This window comes from Heptranchias perlo, chromosome 6, assembly GCF_035084215.1.
Source record: "Heptranchias perlo isolate sHepPer1 chromosome 6, sHepPer1.hap1, whole genome shotgun sequence".
NCBI classification, from domain to species: Eukaryota; Metazoa; Chordata; class Chondrichthyes; order Hexanchiformes; family Hexanchidae; genus Heptranchias; species Heptranchias perlo.
In genome coordinates this window covers 26778984-26804329 of record NC_090330.1, presented here as the reverse complement: position 1 = coordinate 26804329, position 25346 = coordinate 26778984, and the positions used below count along the sequence as shown (strand labels likewise).

Here is a 25346-nt window from a genome sequence, read left to right as displayed (position 1 = left end):
AGTTCACATACAGATCAGCCATGATCATTCTTCAAGGTGTCAAAACTACAATATCAGTTCAGCAACAACATGTTAAAAAAGCACTATTTGTGATTTGTTCATTCCAAAAATGCTGTGAATTAAGAAATGTGTTTTGTACAATAAGATGAAGGGGAGAAAGTTATAACCAAGCTGATATAATGTTTGGAGCTGCATGAGCTTAGGTTTTATGGTTCAGGCAACATTCAGTTGGAGAACAGCCTTGCAGCTCCCTCTCTATTCTTCCATCCCATTTTTCCCCCTCCCCAGGTTCATTTTAATGTTCATTATCTTTATACTTGATGTAATAATTTGACTGTGATTCTCAAAGGATCAAATGTAATTTTCTTTAATACAGAACATATTATGAACCTTTAAGAACTTGCAGTATGGCATATTGAAATGACTGACACGTGTTCAACCGAAGTTTTAGGAATGAGAGCCGGTTCTATTTTAAAATAAATCACTGCACAGCTGACCTTCAGAATAATCACTTGGAAACATTAGTACCTGTCCTCTGCAAAGAAAAAAATATTTATACCTATTAGAAATCAGCCAAAATGAAAAATAATTCTCTTGTCCCAGGTTTCACCTAAATTTGATCTTGTTATTGACTGAACAATATGAATAATATTAACTGGATATAGGAGAAATGGGAACTTGAGTTTTGGTAAATTTTAAGTAAATAAAGATTTTTTTTTCAATTGAATGTTGTAAGTGTAAGAAAGCAGAATACTGTGTTTTAGTTTTGTTCATCACTTTATAAAAATGGACCCTGTGGTATAAAGGAGTAATAACGTACTCACTGCACATTCCTCATTGTACCCAGTATAAATACATCACAGCCTGGGAATTATGCTGTGCAATATCATATGAATGCTTAACCAACTTCTATCAAATTCCTCTGGCTTCTATTTTAAAAGAGATCTTAATACATCTGTTTTATGATATGCAGAGAAAAAGACGGTAAGTGAACATATTTGTGCTAGCCTGCCAACATCATGATTTATTGCACTGATTATGATACCGCTGAGTGTTAGGGACTCCAGTCTGCACTCCAGTTGCTGCATGTAGTGAGATCCTGATAAGTCAGTGTCATCTGGGAAGAGACAGCTGAGGCGAGATGGTCATACCTAACACTTGATTGCCTGTTATCTTGGTTGGAGGAAGATGGGGATAGCTTTGATTATAACAAATAATGTACTATAACTGTCATCTGCCATATGTCCTGGGAAAGGGTTCTCAGAGCCAACATGTTAGTATGATGTTCATCAAACATCCTTCTTTTAATAGCAGCACCCTTGAGTTTGCTACTTCCCCAGCCAAGGGAGGCTGTCTGCAGCCTCTGCTAGGGAATAGTCAAGTGCTTTTCCACTCCCCACTCCTTTGCGCCCAGTGACTCATCTGGTGTAATATCCTGATCCCCACTATCTTGATCCCCAGGTGACAGTCTCTGAGCTGGTGCATGGGATAGAGATGGTGCTGGATGAAAGGGAGGAGGAAATTGAGGATGGGGGCAGCGGCATCAGAGGTACATTGGGCACATTCATCATCATAGTCATCCAAAATACATTTATATCCTTCCACATCATCGTCATCTGCCTCCCCTTGTTGTGCTGGACCTGTGGAAGAAGAGGACATGAGCTAAGAATGGGTGTGCAGCACCCAGAGAGAGTGACAAGATAGATCTGCAGCTCAATACCAACTTGATTCTTTAGCTGCAGCTGGTGCAGGTACTGCTTTGTAGCCACTCTTCTGCCTGGCACTGGCCTTGCCATCACCAACTACCAGAGCAGCTTGCCTTCCCTGCAGCTCCATTGCCTGCTCTTAAGTGAGCTCCCTTAGATTTAGATTGCCAAAAAAAAGGAATGTGGCAGTTCTTTCGCCTTGTCTGCGCTCGTCAAGTCATTGAACTTTTTTCAGCACTGGTCTGCTGTCCTGGGGTGAGAGAGATAGCATTCAGTGCCACTGCCACCTCCTTTAACATGGCACTGACAACACCCTTAGGCCACCTCCTTCTCTGCAAGTACAGCAGACATCCTCCCTCTGAATTTCATTGAGCAGTACCTGTAAGTCCATGTCACTAAAATTCTGGGCCTGCCTCTGGTCTGGCACCACTTGTCTGAGCCCTTCCTTGAGATCCTCTGCCAGTGCCTGAGGTTCATGACATGGTCTTGAAAAAGCACAGAAATCCTCTGGTAAGAAATTACTGCAGGGCCAAAAAATTACATAGTGACAAAAGTTGTGACTCCAAGGAAACTACTGCCCCTTTAAATCCTGCAGCAACAAGTTTCTCTCTCCCCCCCCCCCCCCCCCCGACAAAGCAAATTACTCCCGTGTTACACAGGAGTTGTTACACGTCTGACCCGCCAATCAATATGGTAACAAGCTGCACCTGAAAATTCCAGTGGGGTCAGCAGTGCACTTCAGGCAGAAGCCCTTCCCTTCTGGTGTTCCTGCATCTCATTACCATACTGTATAGTAACATGGGGGTAATTTACTGAGGGAGGGGGAAAGAAACCTGTTGCTGTTGCATTTAAAAATATAAATGACCCCGCAGATTTTCCGGGCCAAAGAATTTGTCCACAACAGCTGGAAACTCCAGCACCCAGATCTAGGTGAAATTTCCAACTCAAGCCTGTACGCAAAAGACTTTTCACTGTACCGACTGAACATCTAAGTGGTGTTTAACTTCCTCCATGATGTTGTGGGTTGACAGTTGGTCTTGTGAAACAATTCATGAAAATTAATAAAACGAAACTTTCAGTAACACATTCAAAACATGAGCCATACAAATACTTTTACAAATGAGTGGACAAAGATCTCACGAGCAGGCCAAACCATGTAGAAATCTGGGGTGGGGGGGGGGAAGTAATCATTATATTCAAAAAATCCTACTTGAGAGCCAATTTAGTTTCCATTGTAATAAAAATTGTAAAGATTTATGAAACATTTAGGGGTGTGAAGGATGTTATATGGATTTATTTAAGGCTATTAATTAAAAATTATCTCTGTTGCACAGCTCCAGTTATTTACCAGTTTATACAGAAAACATTCTCCAGTGGGTTATAAAAAATCTTACTGTCTCAGCAATAACTTGGAAGTCTAATATATTTAGCAATGTGTTGCTTAGTGTACAATGCATTAGGATTGAAACAGCATATCTGCCAAAACACTGAGATTTACTTCAAGTGTGAATGAAAGTTCATAGTTTGTGTATTCTTCCTGAACCTTTATTATTCTGTTGTTCTTATTTTATTGTTTGAAGATTATAGGATTTGCTATATGTCGCAGGTCTATGACAGAAAACAAATCCCACATTTTATAATTTACAAAGGAAATTTAGTGCTTGAACAGTGAAACATGTTTACATGTCTCTTAGCAAAGTCTATACAGTGCAGCAGTGCCTAGGTCAGAAAAAGTTCGATGTGTCTAGAAATAGAGTACATAGTTTGCTGGAAGCAGTGTAGAGAAGACTGATCCCTCGTGTCTGGGGTCTAAGTGAATGAGGAAAAACTGGAGAAACATGGGCTTGACAGGCAGGAAAGAAGGTGTTTGAGAAGTGATCTTATAGAGGTATAGAAGATTGTAAATGCTATGGAAAAGATTAATCTGGAATGCTGCATTAAATAGTGGGAGTAGGACAAAGAGACACAGGTTTAAAATAGCAAACCCCAACATTAGGACTGATATCAGGAGGTTCTTCATGCGGAGAGTGATCCACACTTGGAATGGATTTCTGGGCAGAGCGGTGATAGTGCAAACTCTGGAATCATTTAAGAAACAATTAGATGCAACAATGGGGGAAATGTAGCATTGTACTGAGTGGATGAATTAAGATGGGCCGAATGGTTCCCTCTTCTGTAGGTATCTTGTGAACTCTTACATTTCATCTACAATTCGCCTCCCTTATATCCTTCCTTCATTCTAAGCATTCAGAGAAATCTGGGCCATATGAGCAGGTGGGTAAGGAATGACAGATAGATTTTAATTTAGTTATAAATATAAGGTAATGCATAGTAGAGAAGGTTACTGCAAATGTAGAGATAAAGAAAAATCGTGACAAAAATCAGGCGCATGTTAGATTCAGAAAAGCAATTGTTTAATTGTTCCCTGGGGCCCATTTCTGTGAACTATCTAGTAGTTTTGGGTTTAATACAGATGCTTTTATAGCTCTAATCTTGAAGTAGCCAGAAATAATTACTTAAAAGGATTTTCTATACAAACCTAACATTTTATCAAGTTCTTTCAGGGACAGTTTTTAATGACATTATCACTAATTAAGAACCCCTATAAACAACAATGAGTTAAATGACCGGATAAGCTGTATTTGGTGGTGTTGTTTGAAGGATAAATATTGGCCAGGAGAACTCCCCTGCTCTTCTTTGAAGAGTGCAAATAGATCTTTTATGTTCATCTGAGCAGGCAGGTGGGACCTCAATTTAACATCTCACCTGAAAGATAGTGCCTCCAATAGTGCAGCATTCCTCAGTACTACATTGAAGTGTCAGCCTAGAATATGTGCTTAAGTCCTGGAATAGGGCTTAAACCCACAACCTTTTAACATGGAAGTGAATGCTCTCACTAAGCCAAACTGACACTTAAAGGATTTTGTAGAATTTTGAAGTTCAAAGTTTACATTTGTTTTATTAATTTGCTGAGAATCTTTACACAAAGTTATTTTTCATTTATCATTTTACAGGGAAAACTAGTAGAGAAGAAAAACCTCTTTTTTGCTGTAAAAACCTGCAAAAAATTCCATCAGGAAAGAAGTAAGTTGCTGCTAATATACAGTGTTTTTGAAGGATAGTACCAAAAGCCAGCTCCTGTACGTCATGTACTTCTGTTAAGCGCTGCACCTGGTGCCTTTTTATGTTGGGATTGTGCAATAGTCTGGATATATACTCTGTTGGATATCTGAGAGAAGATTCAAACGGTGCTTTATTTAATATGGTTGGGCATTTTATGACTCTGTCTTTAAGGCAGAATTCTTTTAGTTTCCATAGAATCTTACAGAACAGAAGGCTCTTTAAAAGAGTTATCCAATTAGTCTCACTCCCCCGCTCTTTCCCCAGAGCCCTGCCAATTTTTCTTTTCCAAGTATATATCCAATTCCCTTTTAAAAGTTATTATCGAATCTGCTTCCACCACCCTTTCAAGCAGTCACTAATACGAAGGACAAAATGTGAATGAGTGAGTTAAAGACTTATAAGGTGCTTCAGATGTGTAAATTATCACTCCCTGCCATATTTTATACATATACCATATGTACAGAGATGGTTGTATTTCTTCAATAATGGTCATTATATAAATATTTATTTTAAAAAAGAAATTCAATCTCTTAATGATGTTAGGTTTTGCACATTCTATGATTAGATTTGAATTACTGAAAAGAGGTATCTTTTTGGTGTTATAATTCCTTGAACCACATTACAAATAACTTGAGGAAAAACTGCCAGTAGAAACAGGTGCAGGAAAACACAATCAGACAAATAGCACCCCTGCGTCTCTGGGCCGTGGGAGACTGACCCCTGCCTCTCGCTCTCAGAAACACTGCTCTTTCCCACCAGTTGGGATCAGTAGTATTGTGGATTGCTAAAGCAGGTCCTTACTGGAGGGAAGAGCAGTGCTATTGGGAGGAGGAGACAGATATCAATCAGCCTTTTGCACTGCAGCTTAGCAAGTCAGCAGCATTATCTATCTACGTTTTAAATTGAAATTCTGTTTTCTTTACCTAATTTCTTATATTTGCGGCAAAAGTTACAGACTTTCTTTTAAAGTTGAAGTATTGAACCAGGCAGCCAGGTCTCTGTGTGATTACATGGTAGCATTTTAACACCTCCTGCCTTTAATTGGAAATCAGGGGTCAATTCTAACTTCAGAAACAATGAAGGTGTGAGGTTTGAAATAATAAGCTCTTGACCAGTGCCTTCTGTGTGAAATTATCTGTGTTGACCAGGAAAGTATATTCGCAAAACCAGCAGGATTAAACTAGGTCACATGTCGAGGAGAGGGTCAAATAAAGAGAAGCAGATAACTATTTAATTGTTTTATTCCTCACCACCAGAAGATCAGCTGGTTCTGCTAACCAGTGATTTTTGTTAACAGCTCTCACCTCACTATTTGAGGTGCAGATCAACATGGTTGATCTGTACCTCAATTCCATTTACCTGCCTTTGCTCCATATCCCTTGATACCTTACCTAACAAAAATCTATCTATCTCACTTCTGAAAGCTCCATTTACCCCAGCATCCACAGCCTTCGGGGGGGAGAGTTTTCCAGATTTTTACTACTCTATGTGAAAAACTGCTTCCTGATTTCGCTCCTGAATGGCCTAGCTCTAATTTTAAAATTATACCCCCTTGTTCTTGATTTCCCCCTTCCGTATCTACCCTATCAAATCCTTTAACATTTTAAACATCTCGATCAGATTACCCCTCAATCTTCTATACCCAAGGGAATACAAGCCATGTTTATGCACCCTGTCCTCATTATTTAACCCTCTAAGCCCTGATATCATTCTGGTGAATCTGTGCTGCACCCCCTGCAAGATCAAAATATCTTTTCTGAGGTGTGGTGCCCAAAACTAAATGCAGTACTCCAGATGGGGTCTGACCAAGGCTCTATACAACTGAAGCATAACTTCCTGAGGGAGGGTTGCCGTCAAGGCATGGCCAGCTCAACGCAGAGCAACCCAGAACAGTTCCTAAGGGGGCTTTGACATTTCATGACCAGTTCTACTGACATCCTGATGTTAAGGTCACCCCCACCTTGTTTACACTTCCACTTTATGCTGCTTACCATCAGATACAAGACAGAAGCAGCCGCTGAATCCAGCAGCACACATGAAGGTACTACTACAACTAGGTAAGTCAGCAAGTGAAACACACATCATCTGCAGTTTTTAGATGTAATAGTGCAAAAAGGTTCATACAGGGCTGCTGGGCCTGAAAATGCTACACTCTTGCTGTCCCCTCCCCATGAAAGTCCATTAGCCAGGCCATCCTTAAACCATCCCATGCAAATGCAGTTGCTCCATTAACCCTTTCCACAAAACTCTGGGCGCAATGGCCACAGAACATGCTGCCTCTAACTGTCTGCCGGGTTCTTGATGCTGCTGCTTCTCATGCCTGCTTGCCTGAATCCTGCGGCATCAGCTATTGCAGAAGCAAATAGGAGAGAGAGGTAAATGTAGAAAAGTAAGAAATAGCAAGAGAAAGGGAAATATGAAAAGAAATAAGAAAAGAAGTAAATCAATGTGAGAGACTGAGGTGAAGGAGCGAATTGAAAGTGTGGAAAGAGAGAAAAAAAAAGGAAGCGGAGGGAGAGAAAGAAAAATGAATGAGGATGAGGATGAAAGAGTGAAAGAAGTGGAATAGTGTAGACCAAGGGCTGCAAAAATGCAAAACAGATTGGGAGTTGGATGCAGAGTATTTAATTATTATTCTGCCTGACTCAGTAGTGACCCATTAACATGGATCTAGCCCATTGCTTGCAAAAGTTGGATACCCTTGGTTTAGATCATCAGGTCTTAGCCAGTTTAATTGGTTCTGGTTTGAATTTTGTGAAAAGTGGTAAAGTTGTCTGTTCAACGAGAGCACTGAGACCAAACTGGCAGAGGAAAACATTTTTTTAAATTTATACTGTAGCTACAACTTTAAAGGCTTGTGTCTGTATTCAATTTCAGTAGACTGGTCAAACTGTCCCAAAAATCTAAATAACACAACTTTTTGCATCCTACCATATAAATGGAGACTATTATCTTATTGATGCACATCTGATAGCTGACCTGCCTGATAACTTGAATGTGTTTCATTTGATCACAAAGAGTTCTCAGAACCTTTGTAGGTTTACAGTTACAGAACTGGAGGGTAGGTTCTTTTTCAAACTGTGTTTTATCATCTTGTCACAATATGGAAGCAGGGTTTAGTTCAGATTCTACACTGCAAAATGAACCCAATTTAGTAGCTTTCTGGAGATATAACCAGATGATAATATTGTTAATTTTGTTTTCATGTATGAATTCAGACTATATTCAATTTTTCATTACAGTATTTCTAAGTATTCTATCCCATTATTTTGTAGTACCCATTGTAAAGAAGACTTGGGAAAAGCAAGCAGCTCTAATTGAATACTATAGTGATCATGCAGATAACTCCATTCCAACCCAGTACTTAGGAATACCGAACACTGAAAGAGGTGAGTTGCTGAACAGATAATTATGATGCTAATACACTTCAAGCCTTTTGAAGTTCCATCATCAGTATCTTAAGTATATGATAAAGGTTTTCATTTTTTGTTTCTTTTCAATTTGTTAGTGATCAAAAAGCTTTGATATACAGCTCAATGATGACAAGTATTCATGTAAGATGGCGGGGAGATATTTTTATCCGTTGGACTACCTCATTAAGTCTAATTGCTAGATTGTTCAAATCTAAGTCATAAGCGATTCAATGAATTTTGAACAGTTGCCCTTTTTTGACGCATTAAATCTACACAGGAAATATAAGAGCACATTCAATGACAAGCATTTTAAAACAGATTTTATTTTTCAAGTGACTAAATTATGCATGCTGCTGCAAGATCCAGAACCTAGGCCTCAATACTAACCCTCTCACGAGGGGCCGGAGAGGGTTACGGGGCGTGGGGGTGGCGGGGGGGCTTAAACCTAAAATGCGCGAAATGGGACCCTAACCCGCTGCGAATGAGCCTGTTGCCGTTTTTACAGCCATGGCGCCCCCCCCATCCTGACGGTGTGAGTTTGAGGAGGTCCGCAAAGTAGGTAAATGTGTTTGCACAGCAGAGTTTAGGGTATAAATCAATAATTTTGAGTGGAAAGACAAAGGTGTAGCAGCCAAAACTTTGTCTGATGTGACAGAGTGCCCTGCTGCAATAAATGAGGTATTCCCCCCAACTGTCAAAAAATCCTTTGCATCTCCTGCTGGCTGCTGACTGAAACACGTCTGCTCCAGCAGGGAGTGTTTCCCACAGCACGGGAAACACGCTGAGGCTCTATGAAAATTGCACCCCAGCCAAAATCTCCTGTAAATGAGGTCTGTCAAGTACCTCAACTAGGTAAGTATTTAAATTGTCATCCCGCTGGCTTTAATTGCTGGTGGGAGTCCCGCATGCGGGAGCTGCGCGTGCACCCAAACGCGTCACTGGGGAACCCGGAAGTGGGCGGGTTGGAGCCGGGCTCCAGACCTGCTCCGGGATTCCCCGATTTTACAAGACCCCAACGCACCCGCTCGACCATCCTAAAATCGACCCCATGATGTCTTCTCTTCCCCCCCCCTTCCCCCCGCTGTGATGGCCTCTCTTTCCCCTCCATTCCCCCCGCCCCGATGGCCAATCGTCCCCCCCGCCCGATAACCGGGGACCGTCCCCAAGGATCCTCGGCTGTGGCCTTCTGTCACTGGTTTCCCTTACCAGCCACCAGCCAGGGTATTAATTTGCTCAGCTGCCAGGCAAGAAACAGATCCAAAAAATGATAATGAGGTCCTACCGAACTTTAACGGCCCAGCCTTGCTGGGCTTTTCGGCCTCCCTTGCTTCCTCCCCGTAAATATTGGGGACTTAACGTGCTAACCCAAGCTCCACCACCCATGCATTACTGCACTGTGCCGCCAGATCCTTTTTTTTATTCTGAAAATATTCAAAAGTCATGGAAATTTCTCCCATGCTGTTTTCACATTGAAAGCTAGAAATTTTGCCAGAGAGCACTGTATAGATGTTTTTCAGGGAGAGATGAGGTCTTCTCGCCAACTCCTCCCTTCTCCCTCAGTCTGAACAACACTGTCACTCAGCTTCAAAAACACAGTTTAAATAATTTATCAAAATCTAATTTAAATTGCTAGTTCTTTGACTCACTAGGAGTATGAAAAATGTAACCATATAAAAGCATTTGCATCTCCATTTGTAGACAACAGTCATGTTTTATTGTTCAGAGCAAAGAATCCATTGATACATTTTGTGACGTCTCTGTACAGTTTAGTAGCATGGTATTTATCGGAGAATTGGCAGTCCAGCATTTTTGGTACAGGAGCACCTGTTGGGAACCACACGCTTATGAGGGTCAGGATAATTTGACATTGTCTTTTGGGTTTGGCTGGGCCAACTAGATATCAAGACTGAAAGAAAGATATAACTTGAAGGAACTTCCACTTATACAGCACCTTATCATGTCTTCAGGACATCTCAAAGTACTTCACATAAACTTTTGATATACTTTTGAAGTGAAGTCATTGTTGCTATGTAGGCAAACACAGCAGCCAATTGCATACGGCAAGATCCCACAACCAGCAAATGAGATGAGTTACCAGTTCATCTTTTATTTGGTGATGCTGATTGGCCAGGACACTGGGTCTTCTTTAAATGGTGCCATCCATCTGAACAGGAAGTTTAATGTCTCATCCAAAAGATGGTACCTCTAAAAATGCAGCACTCCCTCAGTATTGTACTGAAGTATCAGCCTAGATTTTATCCTGGAGTAAGGCCTGATTCCAACACCTTCGGAGATAGTGCTACCAGCTGAGGCAAGCTGTGAAACGCCTATGGGATGCAGTACACTTAATGTGTTATCTTGAGCTAGCCCTCTCACATTCTTCTGCAGGTTTAGTTGTGAGGATCTGCTTCCATACCCCACTAATTCTGCGGGGGGAAGGGGAACAGCCAGAAGTCATGGTCGATGTGAGTACCAACGACATAGGAAAGGAAAGGGATGAGGTCCTGCGGCTAGACTTCAGAAGCTAGGGAGGATTAAAAAGCAGGACCTCAAAGTTAGCAATCTCTGGATTGCTCCCAGTGCCACACGCTAGTGAGTACAGAAATAAGAAGATATAGCAGGTTAATGCGTGGCTAGAGACATGGCATAGGAGGGAGGGCTTTCAGATTTTTGGGGCATTGGGACCATTTCTGGGGCAGGAGGGGCCTATTCAAGACCGACGGGTTGCACCTCAACAGAGCTGGGATCAATGTACTCGCGGGGAGGTTCACTAGGGCTGTGATGGAGGGGACTTTAAACTAATTTGGCAGGGGGGTGGGTACCAGGATGTAGCATTAGAAAGGAGAAACAAAGTGCACAAAGGATTGGGAGAGACAGATAGCACTAGAGTAAGAAATAGTACAGTATTAGGTGGGATCAGACTAAGAGACAATACGAAATGGTCTAAGAAAGGTTTCGAGTGCATGTGTGTAAACACACAAAGTGTGGTAAATAAGGTTGATGAGCTGCAGGCGCAAATACCCACATGGGAATATGATGATGTGGCGATAATGGAGACCTGGCTCAAAAAATGGCAGGATTGGGTAATAAATATTCCTGGATACAAGGTATTCAGGAAAGATAGGGAAAGAAAAAAAAGAGTGTGGGGGGGCAGTATTGATTAAGGAGAATGTTGCTGTCCTAGAGGGGTCAAGGACAGAATCTACCTGGTTAGAGTTAAGCGACAATAGAGGTGCCATTACACTTCTGGGTGTATTCTATAGTCACCAATTAGAGGGAAGGATATAGAGGAGCAAATCTGCAGGGAAATTACAGAGAGGTGCAAGCACTATAGAGTAGTGATAATGGGGGACTTCAACTATCCTAATATAGACTGGGATAGTAATAGTGCAAAGGGCAAAGAGGGGGAGGAATTTCTGAAAAGTGTTCAGGAGAACTTTCTTGATCAGTATGCTTCCGGCTCAATGAGGAAGGAGGCACTGCTGGATCTGGTTCTGGGGAATGAGGGGGTCAAGTGGAGAAAGTGGGGGAACATTTAGGGAACAGTGATCATAGTCTCATAAGGTTTAGATTTGTTATGGAAAAGGACAAGGAGCAATCTAGAGTAAAAATACTTAATTGGAGGAGGGCCAATTTCAGTGGGTTGAGAACGGATCTGGCCCGGGTAAATTGGAATCAAAGACTGACAGGCAAAACTGTAATCAAACAATGGGTGGCCTTTAAAGAGGAGATGGTTCGGGTACAGTCTAGGTACATCCCCACAAGGGGGAAAGGTAGGGCATCCAAAGCCAGAGCTCCCTGTATGACGAAGGAGATAGAGAGTAAGATGAAGCAAAAAAAGGGGGTGTATGACAGATTACAGGTTGATAATACATGTGAGAACCGGGCTGAATATAGAAAGTACAGAGGAGAAGTGCAAAAGGAAATAAGAGGGGCAAAGAGGGAGCATGAGAATAGACTGGCAGCTAACATAAAAGGGAATCCAAAAGTCTTCTTTAGGCATATAAATAGCAAACGAGTAGTAAGAGGAGGGGTGGGGCCGGTTAGGGACCAAAAAGGAGACCTACTCATGGAGGCAGAGGGCATGGCTGAGGTACAAAATAAGTACTTTGCATCTTTCTTTATCAAGGAAGAAGTTGCTGCCAAAGTCACAGTAAAAGTGGAAGTAGTTGAGATACTGGCTGGGGTGAAAATTGATAAAGAGTAGTTACTAGAAAGGCTGGTTATGCTTAAAGTAGATAAGTTAACCGGTCCGGATGTGATGCATCTTAGGTTGCTGAGGGAAGTAAGGGTGGAAATTGCAGTGGTGCTTTTGATAATCTTCTAATTCTCCTTCGATATGGACAAAATATGGACTAAAGAGCTGAATTCCAGAGGTGAGGTGAGAGTGACTGCCTCGGACATCAAGGAAGCATTTGACCGAGTGTGGCACCAAGGAGCCTGAGTAAAATTGAAGTCAATGGGAATCAGGAGGAGAACTATTCAGTGGCTGGATACATACCTAGCACAAAGGAAGATGGTAATAGTTGTTGGAGGCCAATCATCTCAGCCCCAGGACATTGCTTCAGGAGTTCCTCAGGGCGGTATCCTAGGCCCAACCATCTTCAGCTGCTTCATCAATGACCTTCCCTCCATCATAAAGTCAGAAATGGGGATATTCGCTGATGATTGCACATTGTTCAGTTCCATTCGCAACCCGTCAGATAATGAAGCAGTCCGTGCTCACATGCAGCAAGACCTGGACAACATCCAGGCTTAGGCTGATAAGTGGCAAGTAACATTCGTGCCATGCAATGACCATCTCCAACAAGAGAGAGTCCAACCACCTCCCCTTGACATTCAACAGCATTACCATCGCCAAATCCCCCACCATCAACATCCTGGGGGTCACCATTGACCAGAAACTAAACTGGACCAGCCACATAAATACTGTGGCTACAAGAGCAGGTTAGAGGCTGGGTATTCTACGGAGAATGACTCACCTCCTGATTCCCCAAAGCCTTTCCACCATCTACAAGGCACAAGTCAGGAGTGTGATGGAATACTCTCCACTTGCCTGGAAAACCCGCAGCTCCAACAACACTCAAGAAGCTAGACACCATCCAGGACAAAGCAGCTCACTTGATTAGCACCCTATCCACAACCTTAAACATTCACTCCCTCCACCGCCGGCACATGTGGCTGCAGTGTGTACCATTTACAAGATGCACTGCAGCAACTCGCCAAAGCTTCTTCGACAGCACCTCCCAAACCCGTGACCTCTACCACCTAGAAGAACAAGGGCAGCAGGCACATGGGAACACCACCACCTGCACGTTCCCCTCCAAGTCACACACTATCCTGACTTGGAAATATATCGCCATTCCTTCATCGTCGCTGGGTCAAAATCCTGGAACTCCCTACCTAATAGCACTGGGGGAGAACCTTCACTAAATGGACTGCAGCGGTTCAAGAAGGCGGCTGACCGCCACCTTCTCAAGGGCAATTAGGGATGGGCAATAAATGCTGGCCTTGCCAGGGATGCCCACATCCCATGAATGAATTAGAAAAAATATGGGGGTGGTGCCAAAGGACTGGAGAATTGCAAATGTTACAACCTTGTTCAAAAAAGGGTGTAAGGATAAACCCGGCAACTACAGGCCAGTCCATTTAACCTCGGTGATGGGGAAGCTTTTAGAAACGATAATCCGGGACAAAATTAATTGTCACTTGGACGAGTGTGGATTAATAAACAAAAGCCAGCACAGATTTGTTAAAGGCAAATCATGTTTAACTAACTTGATAGAGTTTTTTGATGAGGTAACAGAGGGTTGATAAGGGCAGTGCAGTTGATGTTGTGTATATGGACTTTCAAAGGGCATTTGATAAAGTGCCACATAATAGGCTTGTCAGCAAAATTGAAGCCCATGGAATAAAAGGGGCAGTGGAGGCATGGATAGGAAATTGGCTAAGTGACAGGAAACAGAGAGTAGTGGTGAATGGTTGTTTTTCGGACTGGAGGAAGTTATACAGTGGTGTTCCCCAGTGGTTGGTACTAGGTCCACTGCTTTTTTGGATATATGCTAATAACTTGAACTTGGGTGTACAGGGCACAATTTCAAAATTTGCAGATGACACAAAACTTGGAAGTGTAGTAAACAGTGAGGAGGATAGTAATATACTTCAAGAGGACATAGACAGGCTGGTGGAACGGGCGGACACATGCAGATGAATTTTAATGCAAAGAAGTGCAAAGTGATACATTTTAGCAGGAAGAATGCAGAGAAGCAATATAAACTAAATGGTACAATTCTAAAGCAGGTGCAGGAACAGAGAGACTTGAGTGTATATGTGCACAAATCTTTGAAGGTGGCAGGACAGCTTGAGAAAGCATTTAAAAAAGCGTTCAGGATTCTGGGCTTTATAAATAAAGACATGGAGTACAAAAGCAAGGAAGTTATGTTGAACCTTTAGAAAACACTGGTTCGGCCACAACTAGAATATTGTGTCCAATTTTGGGCACTGCACTTTAGGAAGGTTGTGAAGGCCTTAGAAAGGGTGCAGAAAAGATTTACTAGAATGGTTCCAGGGATGAGGGACGTCAGTTAAGCGGATAGACTGGCGAAGCTGGGGTAGTTCTCCTTAGAGCAGAGAAGGTTGAGAGGAGATTTGATAGAAGTGTTTAAAATCCTGACTGGTTTAGATGAAGTAAATAAAGAGAAACCGTTCTCATTGGCGGAAGGGTCAAGAACCAGAGGACACAGATTGGCAAAAGAACCAAAGGCTACATGAGGAAAAACTTTTTTACGCATCGAGGAGTTATGATTTGGAATGCACTGCCTGAAAGGGTGGCGGATGCAGATTCAATCGTGGCTTTCAATAAGCAATTGGAAAAATATTTGAAGAGAAATAATTGGCAGGGCTGCAGGGAAAGAGCAGGGGAATGGGACTAACTGAATTGCTCTTACAAAGAGCCGGCACATCCTGATGGCTTACATCCTAGGGTCTTGAGGGAAGTGGCAGTAGGGATTGTGGATGCTTTGGTAATAATTTTCCAAAATTCTCTGGACTCGGCAAAGGTCCCGGCAGATTGGAAAACTGCTAATGTAACACCCTTATTTAAAAAGGGTAGCAGGCAGAAGGCTGGAAATTATAGACCAGTTAGCCTAACATCTGTGGTGGGTAAAATTTTGGAGTTTTTTTTTAAATTCATTCTCGGGATGTGGGCGTCGCTGGAGAGGCCAGCATTTATTGCCCATCCCTAATTGCCCTCGAGAAGGTGGTGGTGAGCCGCCTTCTTGAACCGCTGCAGTCCGTGTGGTGACGGTTCTCCCACAGTGCTGTTAGGAATGGAGTTCCAGGATTTTGACCCAGCGACAATGAAGGAACGGCGATATATTTCCAAGTCGGGATGGTGTGTGACTTGGAGGGGAACGTGCAGGTGGTGTTGTTCCCATGTGCCTGCTGCTCTTGTCCTTCTAGGTGGTAGAGGTCGCGGGTTTGGGAGGTGCTGTCGAAGAAGCCTTGGCGAGTTGCTGCAGTGCATCCTGTGGATGGTACACACTGCAGCCACAGTGCGCCGGTGGTGAAGGGAGTGAATGTTTAGGGTGGTGGATGGGGTGCCAATCAAGCGGGCTGCTTTATCTTGGATGGTGTCGAGCTTCTTGGGTGTTGTTGGAGCTGCACTCATCCAAGCAAGTGGAGAGTATTCCATCACACTCCTGACTTGTGCCTTGTAGATGGTGGAAAGGCTTTGGGGAGTCAGGAGGTGAGTCACTCGCTGCAGAATACCCAGCCTCTGACCTGCTCTCGTAGCCACAGTATTTATATGGCTGGTCCAGTTAAGTTTCTGGTCAATGGTGACCCCCAGGATGTTGATGGTGGGGGATTCGGTGATGGTAATGCCGTTGAATGTCAGGGGGAGGTGGTTAGACTCTCTCTTATTGGAGATGGTCATTGCCTGGCACTTATCTGGCGCGAATATTACTTGCCACTTATGAGCCCAAGTCTGGATGTTGTCCAGGTCTTGCTGCATGCGGGCTCGGACTGCTTCATTATTTGAGGGGTTGCGAATGGAACTGAACACTGTGCAATCATCAGCGAACATCCCCATTTCTGACCTTATGATGGAGGGAAGGTCATTGATGAAGCAGCTGAAGATGGTTGGGCCTAGGACACTGCCCTGAGGAACTCCTGCAGCAATGTCCTGGGGCTGAGATGATTGGCCTCCAACAACCACTACCATCTTCCTTTGTGCTAGGTATGACTCCAGCCACTGGAGAGTTTTCCCCCTGATTCCCATTGACTTCAATTTTACTAGGGCCCCTTGGTGCCACACTCGGTCAAATGCTGCCTTGATGTCAAGGGCAGTCACTCTCACCTCACCTCTGGAATTCAGCTCTTTTGTCCATGTTTGGACCAAGGCTGTAATGCGGTCTGGAGCCGAGTGGTCCTGGCGGAACCCAAACTGAGCATCGGTGAGCAGGTTATTGGTGAGTAAGTACCGCTTGATAGCATTGTCGATGACACCTTCCATCACTTTGCTGATGATTGAGAGTAGACTGATGGGGCAGTAATTGGCCGGATTGGATTTGTCCTGCTTTTTGTGGACAGGACATACCTGGGCAATTTTCCACATTGTCGGGTAGATGCCAGTGTTGTAGCTGCACTGGAACAGCTTGGCTAGAGGCGCAGCTAGTTCTGGAGCACAAGACTTCAGCACTATGTTGTCGGGGCCCATAGCCTTTGCTGTATCCAGTGCACTGAGCCGTTTCTTGATATCACGTGGAGTGAATCGAATTGGCCGAAGACTGGCTTCTGTGATGGTGGGGATATCGGGAGGCGGCCAAGATGGATCATCCACTCGGCACTTCTGGCTGAAGATGGTTGCAAACGCTTCAGCCTTGTCTTTTGCACTCACGTGCTGGACTCCGCCATCATTGAGGATGGGGATGTTTGCAGAGCCTCCTCCTCCCGTTAGTTGTTTAATTGTCCACCACCATTCACGACTGGATGTGGCAGGACTGCAGAGCTTTGATCTGATCCGTTGGTTGTGGAATCACTTAGCTCTGTCTATAGCATGTTGCTTCCGCAGTTTAGCATGCATGTAGTCCTGAGTTGTAGCTTCACCAGGTTGGCACCTCATTTTTAGGTACGCCCGGTGCTGCTCCTGGCATGCTCTTCTACACTCCTCATTGAACTAGGGTTGATCCCCTGGCTTGTTGGTAATGGTAGAGTGAGGAATATGTCGGGCCATGAGGTTACAGATTGTGCTGGAATACAATTCTGCTGCTGCTGATGGCCCACAGCACCTCATGGATGCCCAGTTTTGAGCTGCTAGATCCATTCTGAATCTATCCCATTTAGCACGGTGGTAGTGCCACACAACACGTTGGATGGTGTCCTCAGTGCGAAGATGGGACTTCATCTCCACGAGGACTGTGCGGTGGTCACTCCTACCAATACTGTCATGGACAGATGCATTTGCGACAGGTAGATTGGTGAGGACGAGGTCAAGTAAGTTTTTCCCTCGTGTTGGTTCGCTCACCACCTGCCGCAGGCCCAGTCTAGCAGCTATGTCCTTCAGGACTCGGCCAGCTCGGTCAGTAGTGGTGCTACCGAGCCACTCTTGGTGATGGACATTGAAGTCCCCCACCCAGAGTACATTTTGTGCCCTTGCTACCCTCAGTGCTTCCTCCAGGTGGTGCTCAACATGGAGGAGGACTGATTCATCAGCTGAGGGAGGACGGTAGGTGGTAATCAGCAGGAGGTTTCCTTGCCCATGTTTGACCTGATGCCATGAGATTTCATGGGGTCCAGAGTCAATGTTGAGGACTCCCAGGGCTACTCCCTCCTGACTGTATATCACTGTACCGCCACCTCTGGTGGGTCTGTCCTGCCGGTGGGACAGGACATACCCAGGGATGGTGATGGAAGAGTCTGGGACGTTGGCTGAAAGATATGATTCTGTGAGTATGGCTATGTCAGGCTGTTGCTTGACTAGTCTGTGGGACAGCTCTCCCAATTTTGGCACAAGTCCCCAGATGTTAGTAAGGAGGACCTTGCAGGGTCGACTGGGCTTGATGTTTTGCCGTTGTCGTGTCCGGTGCCTAGTGGTCCGATGCCGGGTGGTCCGTCCGGTTTTATTCTTATTATGACTTTTCGTAGCGAGATTTTACAACTGAGTGGCTTGCTAGGCCATTTCAGAGGGCAATTAAGAATCAACCACATTGCTGTGGGTCTGGAGTCACATATAGGCCAGACCGGGTAAGGACAGCAGGTTTCCTTCCCTAAAGGACATTAGTGAACCAGATGGGTTTTTACGACAATCCGGTAGTTTCATGGCCATCATTACTGATAGAGTCATAGAGTTAGTCATAGAGTCATAGAGTTATACAGCACGGATAGAGGCCCTTCGGCCCATCGTGTCCGCGCCGGCCATCAGCCCTGTCTACTCTAATCCCATATTCCAGCATTTGGTCCGTAGCCTTGTATGCTATGGCATTTCAAGTGCTCATCCAAATGCTTCTTGAATGTTGTGAGGGTTCCTGCCTCCACAACCCTTTCAGGCAGTGAGTTCCAGACTCCAACCACCCTCTGGGTGAAAAAGTTCTTTCTCAAATCCCCTCTAAACCTCCCGCCTTTTACCTTGAATCTATGTCCCCTTGTTATAGTACCCTCAACGAAGGGAAAAAGCTCCTTAGTATCCATCCTATCTGTGCCCCTCATAATTTTGTACACCTCAATCATGTCCCCCCTCAGCCTCCTCTGCTCCAAGGAAAACAAACCCAATCTTCCCAGTCTCTCTTCATAGCTGAAGCGCTCCAGCCCTGGTAACATCCTGGTGAATCTCCTCTGCACCCTCTCCAAAGCGATCACATCCTTCCTGTAGTGTGGCGACCAGAACTGCACACAGTACTCCAGCTGTGGCCTAACCAGTGTTTTATACAGCTCCATCATAACCTCCTTGCTCTTATATTCTATGCCTCGGCTAATAAAGGCAAGTATCCCATATGCCTTCTTTACCACCTTATCTACCTGTTCCGCCGCCTTCAGGGATCTGTGAACTTGCACACCAAGATCCCTCTGACCCTCTGTCTTGCCTAGGGTCCTCCCATTCATACTAGTATTTTAATTCCAGATTTTTATTTAATTAATTGAATTTAATTAATTAATTGAATTTAAATTCGCCAGCTGCCGTGGCGGGATTTGAACTCATGACTCTGGATTTTAGTCCAGGCCTCTGGATTACTAGTCCAGTAACATAACCACTATGCTACCGTACCCGTTATTAAGGAGACAGTAGCGGAACATTTGGATAAACATAATTTAATAGGACAAAGTCAGCATGGCTTTACGAAGGGGAAGTCATGTCTGACAAATTTGCTTGAGTTCTTTGAGGACAGGGTGGATAAAGGGGAACCAGTGGACGTAGTGTATTTTGACTTCCAGAAGGCATTCGACAAGGTGCCACATAAAAGATTATTGCTCAAGATAAAGAATCACTGGATTGGGGGTAATATTCTGGCATGGGTGGAGGATTGGTTATCTAACAGGAAGCAGAGAGTTGGGATAAATGGTTCATTCTCGGACTGGCAACCAGTAGCCAGTGGCGTTCCGCAGGGGTCGGTGCTGGGTCCCCAACTCTTTACAATCTATATTAACGATTTGGAGGAGGGGACCGAGTGTAACGTATCAAAGTTTGCAGATGATACAAAGATGGGAGGGAAAGTGGAGAGTGAGGAGGACATAAAAAACCTACAGGGGGATATAGACAGGCTGGGTGAGTGGGCGAAGATTTGGCAGATGCAATACAATATTGGAAAATGTGAGGTTATGCACTTTGACAGGAAAAATCAGAGAGCAAGTTATTATCTTAATGGTGAGAAACTGGAAAGTACTGCAGTACAAAGGGATCTGGGGGTCCTAGTGCAAGAAAATCAAAAAGTTAGTATGCAGGTGCAGCAGGTGATCAAGAAGGCCAACGGAATGTTGGCTTTTATTGCTAGGGGGATAGAATATAAAAACAGGGAGGTATTGCTGCAGTTATATAAGGTATTGGTGAGACCGCACCTGGAATACTGCATACAGTTTTGGTGTCCATACTTAAGAAAAGACATACTTGCTCTCGAGGCAGTACAAAGAAGGTTCACTCGGTTAATCCCGGGGATAAGGGGGCGGAGGTATGAGGAGAGGTTGAGTAGATTGGGACTCTACTCATTGGAGTTCAGAAGAATGAGAGGCGATCTTATTTAAACATATAAGATTGTGAAGGGGCTTGATCGGGTGGATGCGGTGAGGATGGGTGAAACTAGAACTAGGGGGCATAATCTTAGAATAAGGGGCTGCTCTTTCAAAACTGAGATGAGGAGAAACTTCTTCACTCAGAGGGTAGTAGGTCTGTGGAATTTGCTGCCCCAGGAAGCTGTGGAAGCTACATCATTAAATAAATTTAAAACAGAAATAGACAGTTTCCTAGAAGTAAAGGGAATTAGGGGTTACGGGGAGCGGGCAGGAAATTGGACATGAATTTAGATTTGAGGTTAGGATCAGATCAGCCATGATCTTATTGAATGGCGGAGCAGGCTCGAGGGGCCGATTGGCCTACTCCTGCTCCTATTTCTTATGTTCTTATGTTCACAGACTCGTTGGGCCGAATGGCCTCCTTCTGTGCTGTAACGATTCTATGATTTATTATCCAGTGATCTACATCTCATTCCCAGACTTCCTTCATATTTTTTGTGTTGTCTTTTTAATCTATTGATGAACATGGACTAAAGGATGCTGATGTGTTTGTAATGGTTTGTTGGGAAGTCGGAGTTACAGTTCCTGGAGAGCGAGTTGGAGCTTTTGTAACATGGCTTGATACTGGAGAGAATGTTTAATTTGATGGTAATGGTATAGGTCATGTTGGCAGGATTGTTGTATGAGGTGAGATTGAGTAGACTAGGTCTGTATTCTCTCGAGTTTAGAAGAATGAGAGGTGATCTCATTGAAACATACAAAATTCTTACAGGGTTCGATGGGGTAGATGCAGGAAGGATGTTTCCCCTGGCTGGGGAGTCCAGAATCAGGGGTCACAGTCTCAGAATAAGGGGTATTTCATTTGGGACTGAGATGAGAAGGCATTTCTTCACTCAGAGGGTGGTGAACCTTTGGAATTCTCTACCCCAGAGGGCTGTGGAGGCTCAGTCATTGAGTACATTCAAAACAGAGATCGATAGATTTCTAGATATTAAAGGCATCAAGGGATAGTGCAGGAAAATGGCTTTGAGGTTGAAGATCAGCCATGATCTTGTTGAATGGCAGAGCAGGCTCGAGGGGCCGGATGGCCTACTCCTGCTCCTATTTCTTATGTTCTTATGTTGATTGAGGTGAAATTTATCAGTCAACTGTTCAAACTGACATCTGCCCCTGTTGAGGAGTTGACCTAGCCTGGTCATGTCTTTCCAATGCTAGGTTCAAAATTCACTCTTGTTGAGTGTGCCTGCGAGTTCTCCATCGTACCAGATTGAGAATTGGACCCATTGACCTTGTAGGATTTTCAGAAAGATACGGATTTCTTTCCAGTTTGATATTGTTGCTGCTCTGTCTCTTCTCTGGGAGTCCATAAAGAGTTTCTATGACCACTGGTGGTTCATGTGAGCAAGTAGCAGTGATTATTGTTCCCTGTTTGGTGATTGCTGCAAGGTGCAAAACATAATCAGCTAATGTAGAAATAAAGTGACAGCATATCTCTGTTAATGAGTCGATCAGTAATTCTAATTGATCAGTAACACAAATGACAGTGCTACATTTTCTCTTTTTAAAAAAAAACATTGGCCCAGAAATTGCTGTTAAATAACAGAGAGCGAGCAATGCTCACCATTGTTTCAGGGAGAATGGAAGAGCAAGTTCCAGAGAGCGCACATGTAAGCACAATCAAATGTAGAAATCCGGAAATTCCTTTACCTGATTCCCTGCTTCTCCAAAAGCTTTGCGGAATGAGAGAGCTGGAATAAATGGACCAGCCCGAACTTGCTCTCCTGCCCAGCTGGAAACTAACTAACTAAGCTCTCCAGAAAAAAGGTATGCTGAGTTATATCAGAACTAAACTAACTTTTAACGGCGTGGTAAGTATTAATGACGGCCAAACAACCTCTCTGGCACTGAAAATTAATTTTTAAAAATGTGGAGTCTCATTCCTCCCGATATTAATTGTTGTTGGACACTTAAAAAAAAACTTTCAAAATTTTTATTTTTCTACTTTTTCTTTCTGTCTCTTTTACCTCTGTCTTTTAATCTTACACTCTCTTTATTTTGCCAAATGATTTTACATTTGAATTCACTGTTGTAGCTTGCACTTCCTGGTTTTGACTGCGCTGCTTGTCAAGAATGCTTCGAGCTGATTGGTTGTGGGGAGAGAGCGATCCTTTCTCCGCTCTCACAGCTCGCAGAAGCCCGGGAAAGACCGCTGCACTTTCTGCAGCTCACCACTGAAGCAAGTTGGTGCCCAGAAGCCTACGGATAGCTAGTGGGTGAGTTTATAACTAACGAGCAGAAGTCGACGTTCGTTCGCTGCTCAGTGCAATTTCCAGGGCAATATTTTAAACTCTGTAAGGAGTGCTGTTATCATTAATCAAGCCATTATTGGGTATTGTAAGCAACTTGTCAAAATTCAGTTTACAAATGTATGGTTATCCAGTGCTTCGAATAATTGCTTTCAATAGGGACTTTCAATGATCTGTTTCACAATTGCAGTCGTACATTTTGTTCTAAACAGTGCAGCTTAAAGGCCCGGAATTTACTTAAAACTTATGTCAAAATTTACGCAGATCTTGCAGTTGGCAATTTATGTCGAAATTTCCTGCGGATCTCATTTGCAAACGCCGTTATTTTTAAAAATTAACCAGTTTTTTTTTAGTATTTTTTAAAAGTAACCATTAGGGGCCTGAAGAAACGTGCGGAACATATGCCTTCTTTAAGTCCCTTTTTATCTTATTGATGTTATTAAAATTAGATTAATGGCATCAAACCATCATTTATGCACATTAAGCACTGCTGCATGTTTCAGAAAATGCAAATGTGGAAGCTTTTCACACCTTCAGATGCCACAATAAAACATTCAAAGATATATAAAATATAGTACAGGTCCCAGTGAGAATTTATTTTTTAAATCACTAAGAAAATCATTATCACAGACTCCAGAAATAAAGTTTGGGGCCTGTTCCAGGACTAAAACTCCTCAGTCACACTAATTTTGGGTTAGGTAGGAACGTGCTGCACTTAAATTTCTGGGTGTATATTTACGCCAAAATGCAGGAAACTCACATTCTCTGGTCTTTTGCATGGGGATGATGCTGTGTTAATGTGCTAAGTTGAATTTTGGCGGACATAACGGGAGAGGTGCAAATGATCTAAGAAATTTGCACGTAGTGAGGATCGAACGTAAAATCGGCATAAGCCACCTATGTGCAAATTTCCTGGAAAAAGATGGCACAATGCTGGGTCAGGGTGTATGTGGAATACCAGATGCAATGCTTGGCATAGCATCACTCTGAGACGATATAGTTACCTGAAACTCTGTACCTTATATGCAAAGCTCAAATGCTGTTGTCTGCTGAACCAGTAGAGTTGAAGCATGGAATAGCTCTGCGTTTGTCTCTGAGCATGCATGAAACTATAATCACGAATTCTGTACCATTAATCAGGTGATTGCTAGCTATTGTAAGCTTCAGTTTACAAATATATAGTTTTTCATTGCTTAAAACATACTTAGCTCCAGCAAGACAAATTCCACAGGGCTTTTTGTGCTCTCAGCATCCAGCAGAGAGAATTTTGTACGACAGCTGTGCTTTTACAATTGCCGTGATTACACAATCTTATGCCACCTCATGCACAAAAAAGGATTGTACACAAGTTACATTGAGATTCATTGAGTCATTGTAAGATGCTTTGAGCAAAATGTTCGAAGAATGAGGCCCAAGCCAAATCGAAAAACCAAAATGTACTATTTATACACAAATACCCAAGAGTGGCATAAATCAGTCAGTTTCTGGTTTGAGTGGCCAGACCCTTTTAGAAAATGGTGTTACACATGTTGCCATCAAATGCATCCTTGTACAGTAGCGTGATAACACTTTTTCACAGGACCACATTTGATCATCACAAACTGCATCATGTGAGTACGTGATGTAAGATTTTGGCTTCTGCCTTATCTTATTAATTAATTGGTTCCAGCGTCTAGTTTCAGCAAATTTAATTCTTTATGATATATATATATATGTATATTAAATAAGTCAATCATAGTAAGCACTTGAGTAATATACATCTATACACTTTACACGCAGGCAAGTCCGTTGGATGAAATCTCGGATGCCTTGAGTTTGATCTCCGGTGTCTCTAGGTCAAGCTGTCCACAGGTCACTAGGACACACTAACCTTTATACCTTTTCTATAACACAACTACTTTTGGTCGTAAAATATGATATAACCCTAACACCATGTGCTATCCCTATGTCTGAGAACTGACTAAAACCGGTATTGTCCAGTTCTGTAGACATTAGCCTCTTCTCTTCAAGGTTTCTCTGTCCAGTACTTTTCCATTAGGCCACACCTGGATCCTGACCTCCCAGGACAGCACTTCAATTGCCTGACTTTAACCCTTTCAGTATCAAAGTCTCAGTTAAGCATTCCACTTATCTGTAGCTAGCTTTCCTTCTGTTAATTATGTTTGTTCTTATAGTATTAAAATCATATGTTATGATCGGCTCTATTCTATTGTTCATTCTTGATTTAGGCTATATTGTGATTAACCATAGACAGTCACGTCTTTTCCTGTTTCTACCTCCTCAATACTGTCTTTGCTTCTCTCCATCTTACCTAATCTGTTCCCAGATGGTTACATTGCATTGTCTCGAAGTTTCTCATTAGCCTGTTTTCTCACAGAACTCATTGTTGTACTTTCAAGCTAAGATGTCCATAGTAACCTCGGCCATCCTCAAGGCATTCACCCATAATGCTTTCTACTCACGTCAAGTTATCCTAACATTTTATATGTACAGATTCCAACACGTGACATACTATGACTGCCACAGTTTGTGAGAAGCAAATTTTTATTTAAAAAAGGAAGAAAATATCAAAAAAC

The 25346-nt window shown here is 43.2% G+C and overlaps 1 protein-coding gene across 4 annotated transcripts in view; it reads left to right on the top strand.

Moving 5' to 3' along the window:
• b3glcta (beta 3-glucosyltransferase a) overlaps positions 1–25346 on the top strand; it is a 251537-nt gene that overhangs the window by 175172 nt on the left and 51019 nt on the right. For 3 of the 4 annotated variants that reach the window (XM_067985969.1, XM_067985972.1, XM_067985971.1), the window contains 3 exons: positions 4721–4790; positions 6827–6886; positions 8105–8218. In XM_067985969.1, the coding sequence (XP_067842070.1) occupies positions 4721–4790; positions 6827–6886; positions 8105–8218 (244 nt within the window). The remainder of the gene's footprint in view (positions 1–4720; positions 4791–6826; positions 6887–8104; positions 8219–25346) is intronic. The other variant, XM_067985970.1, reaches the window with a different exon arrangement.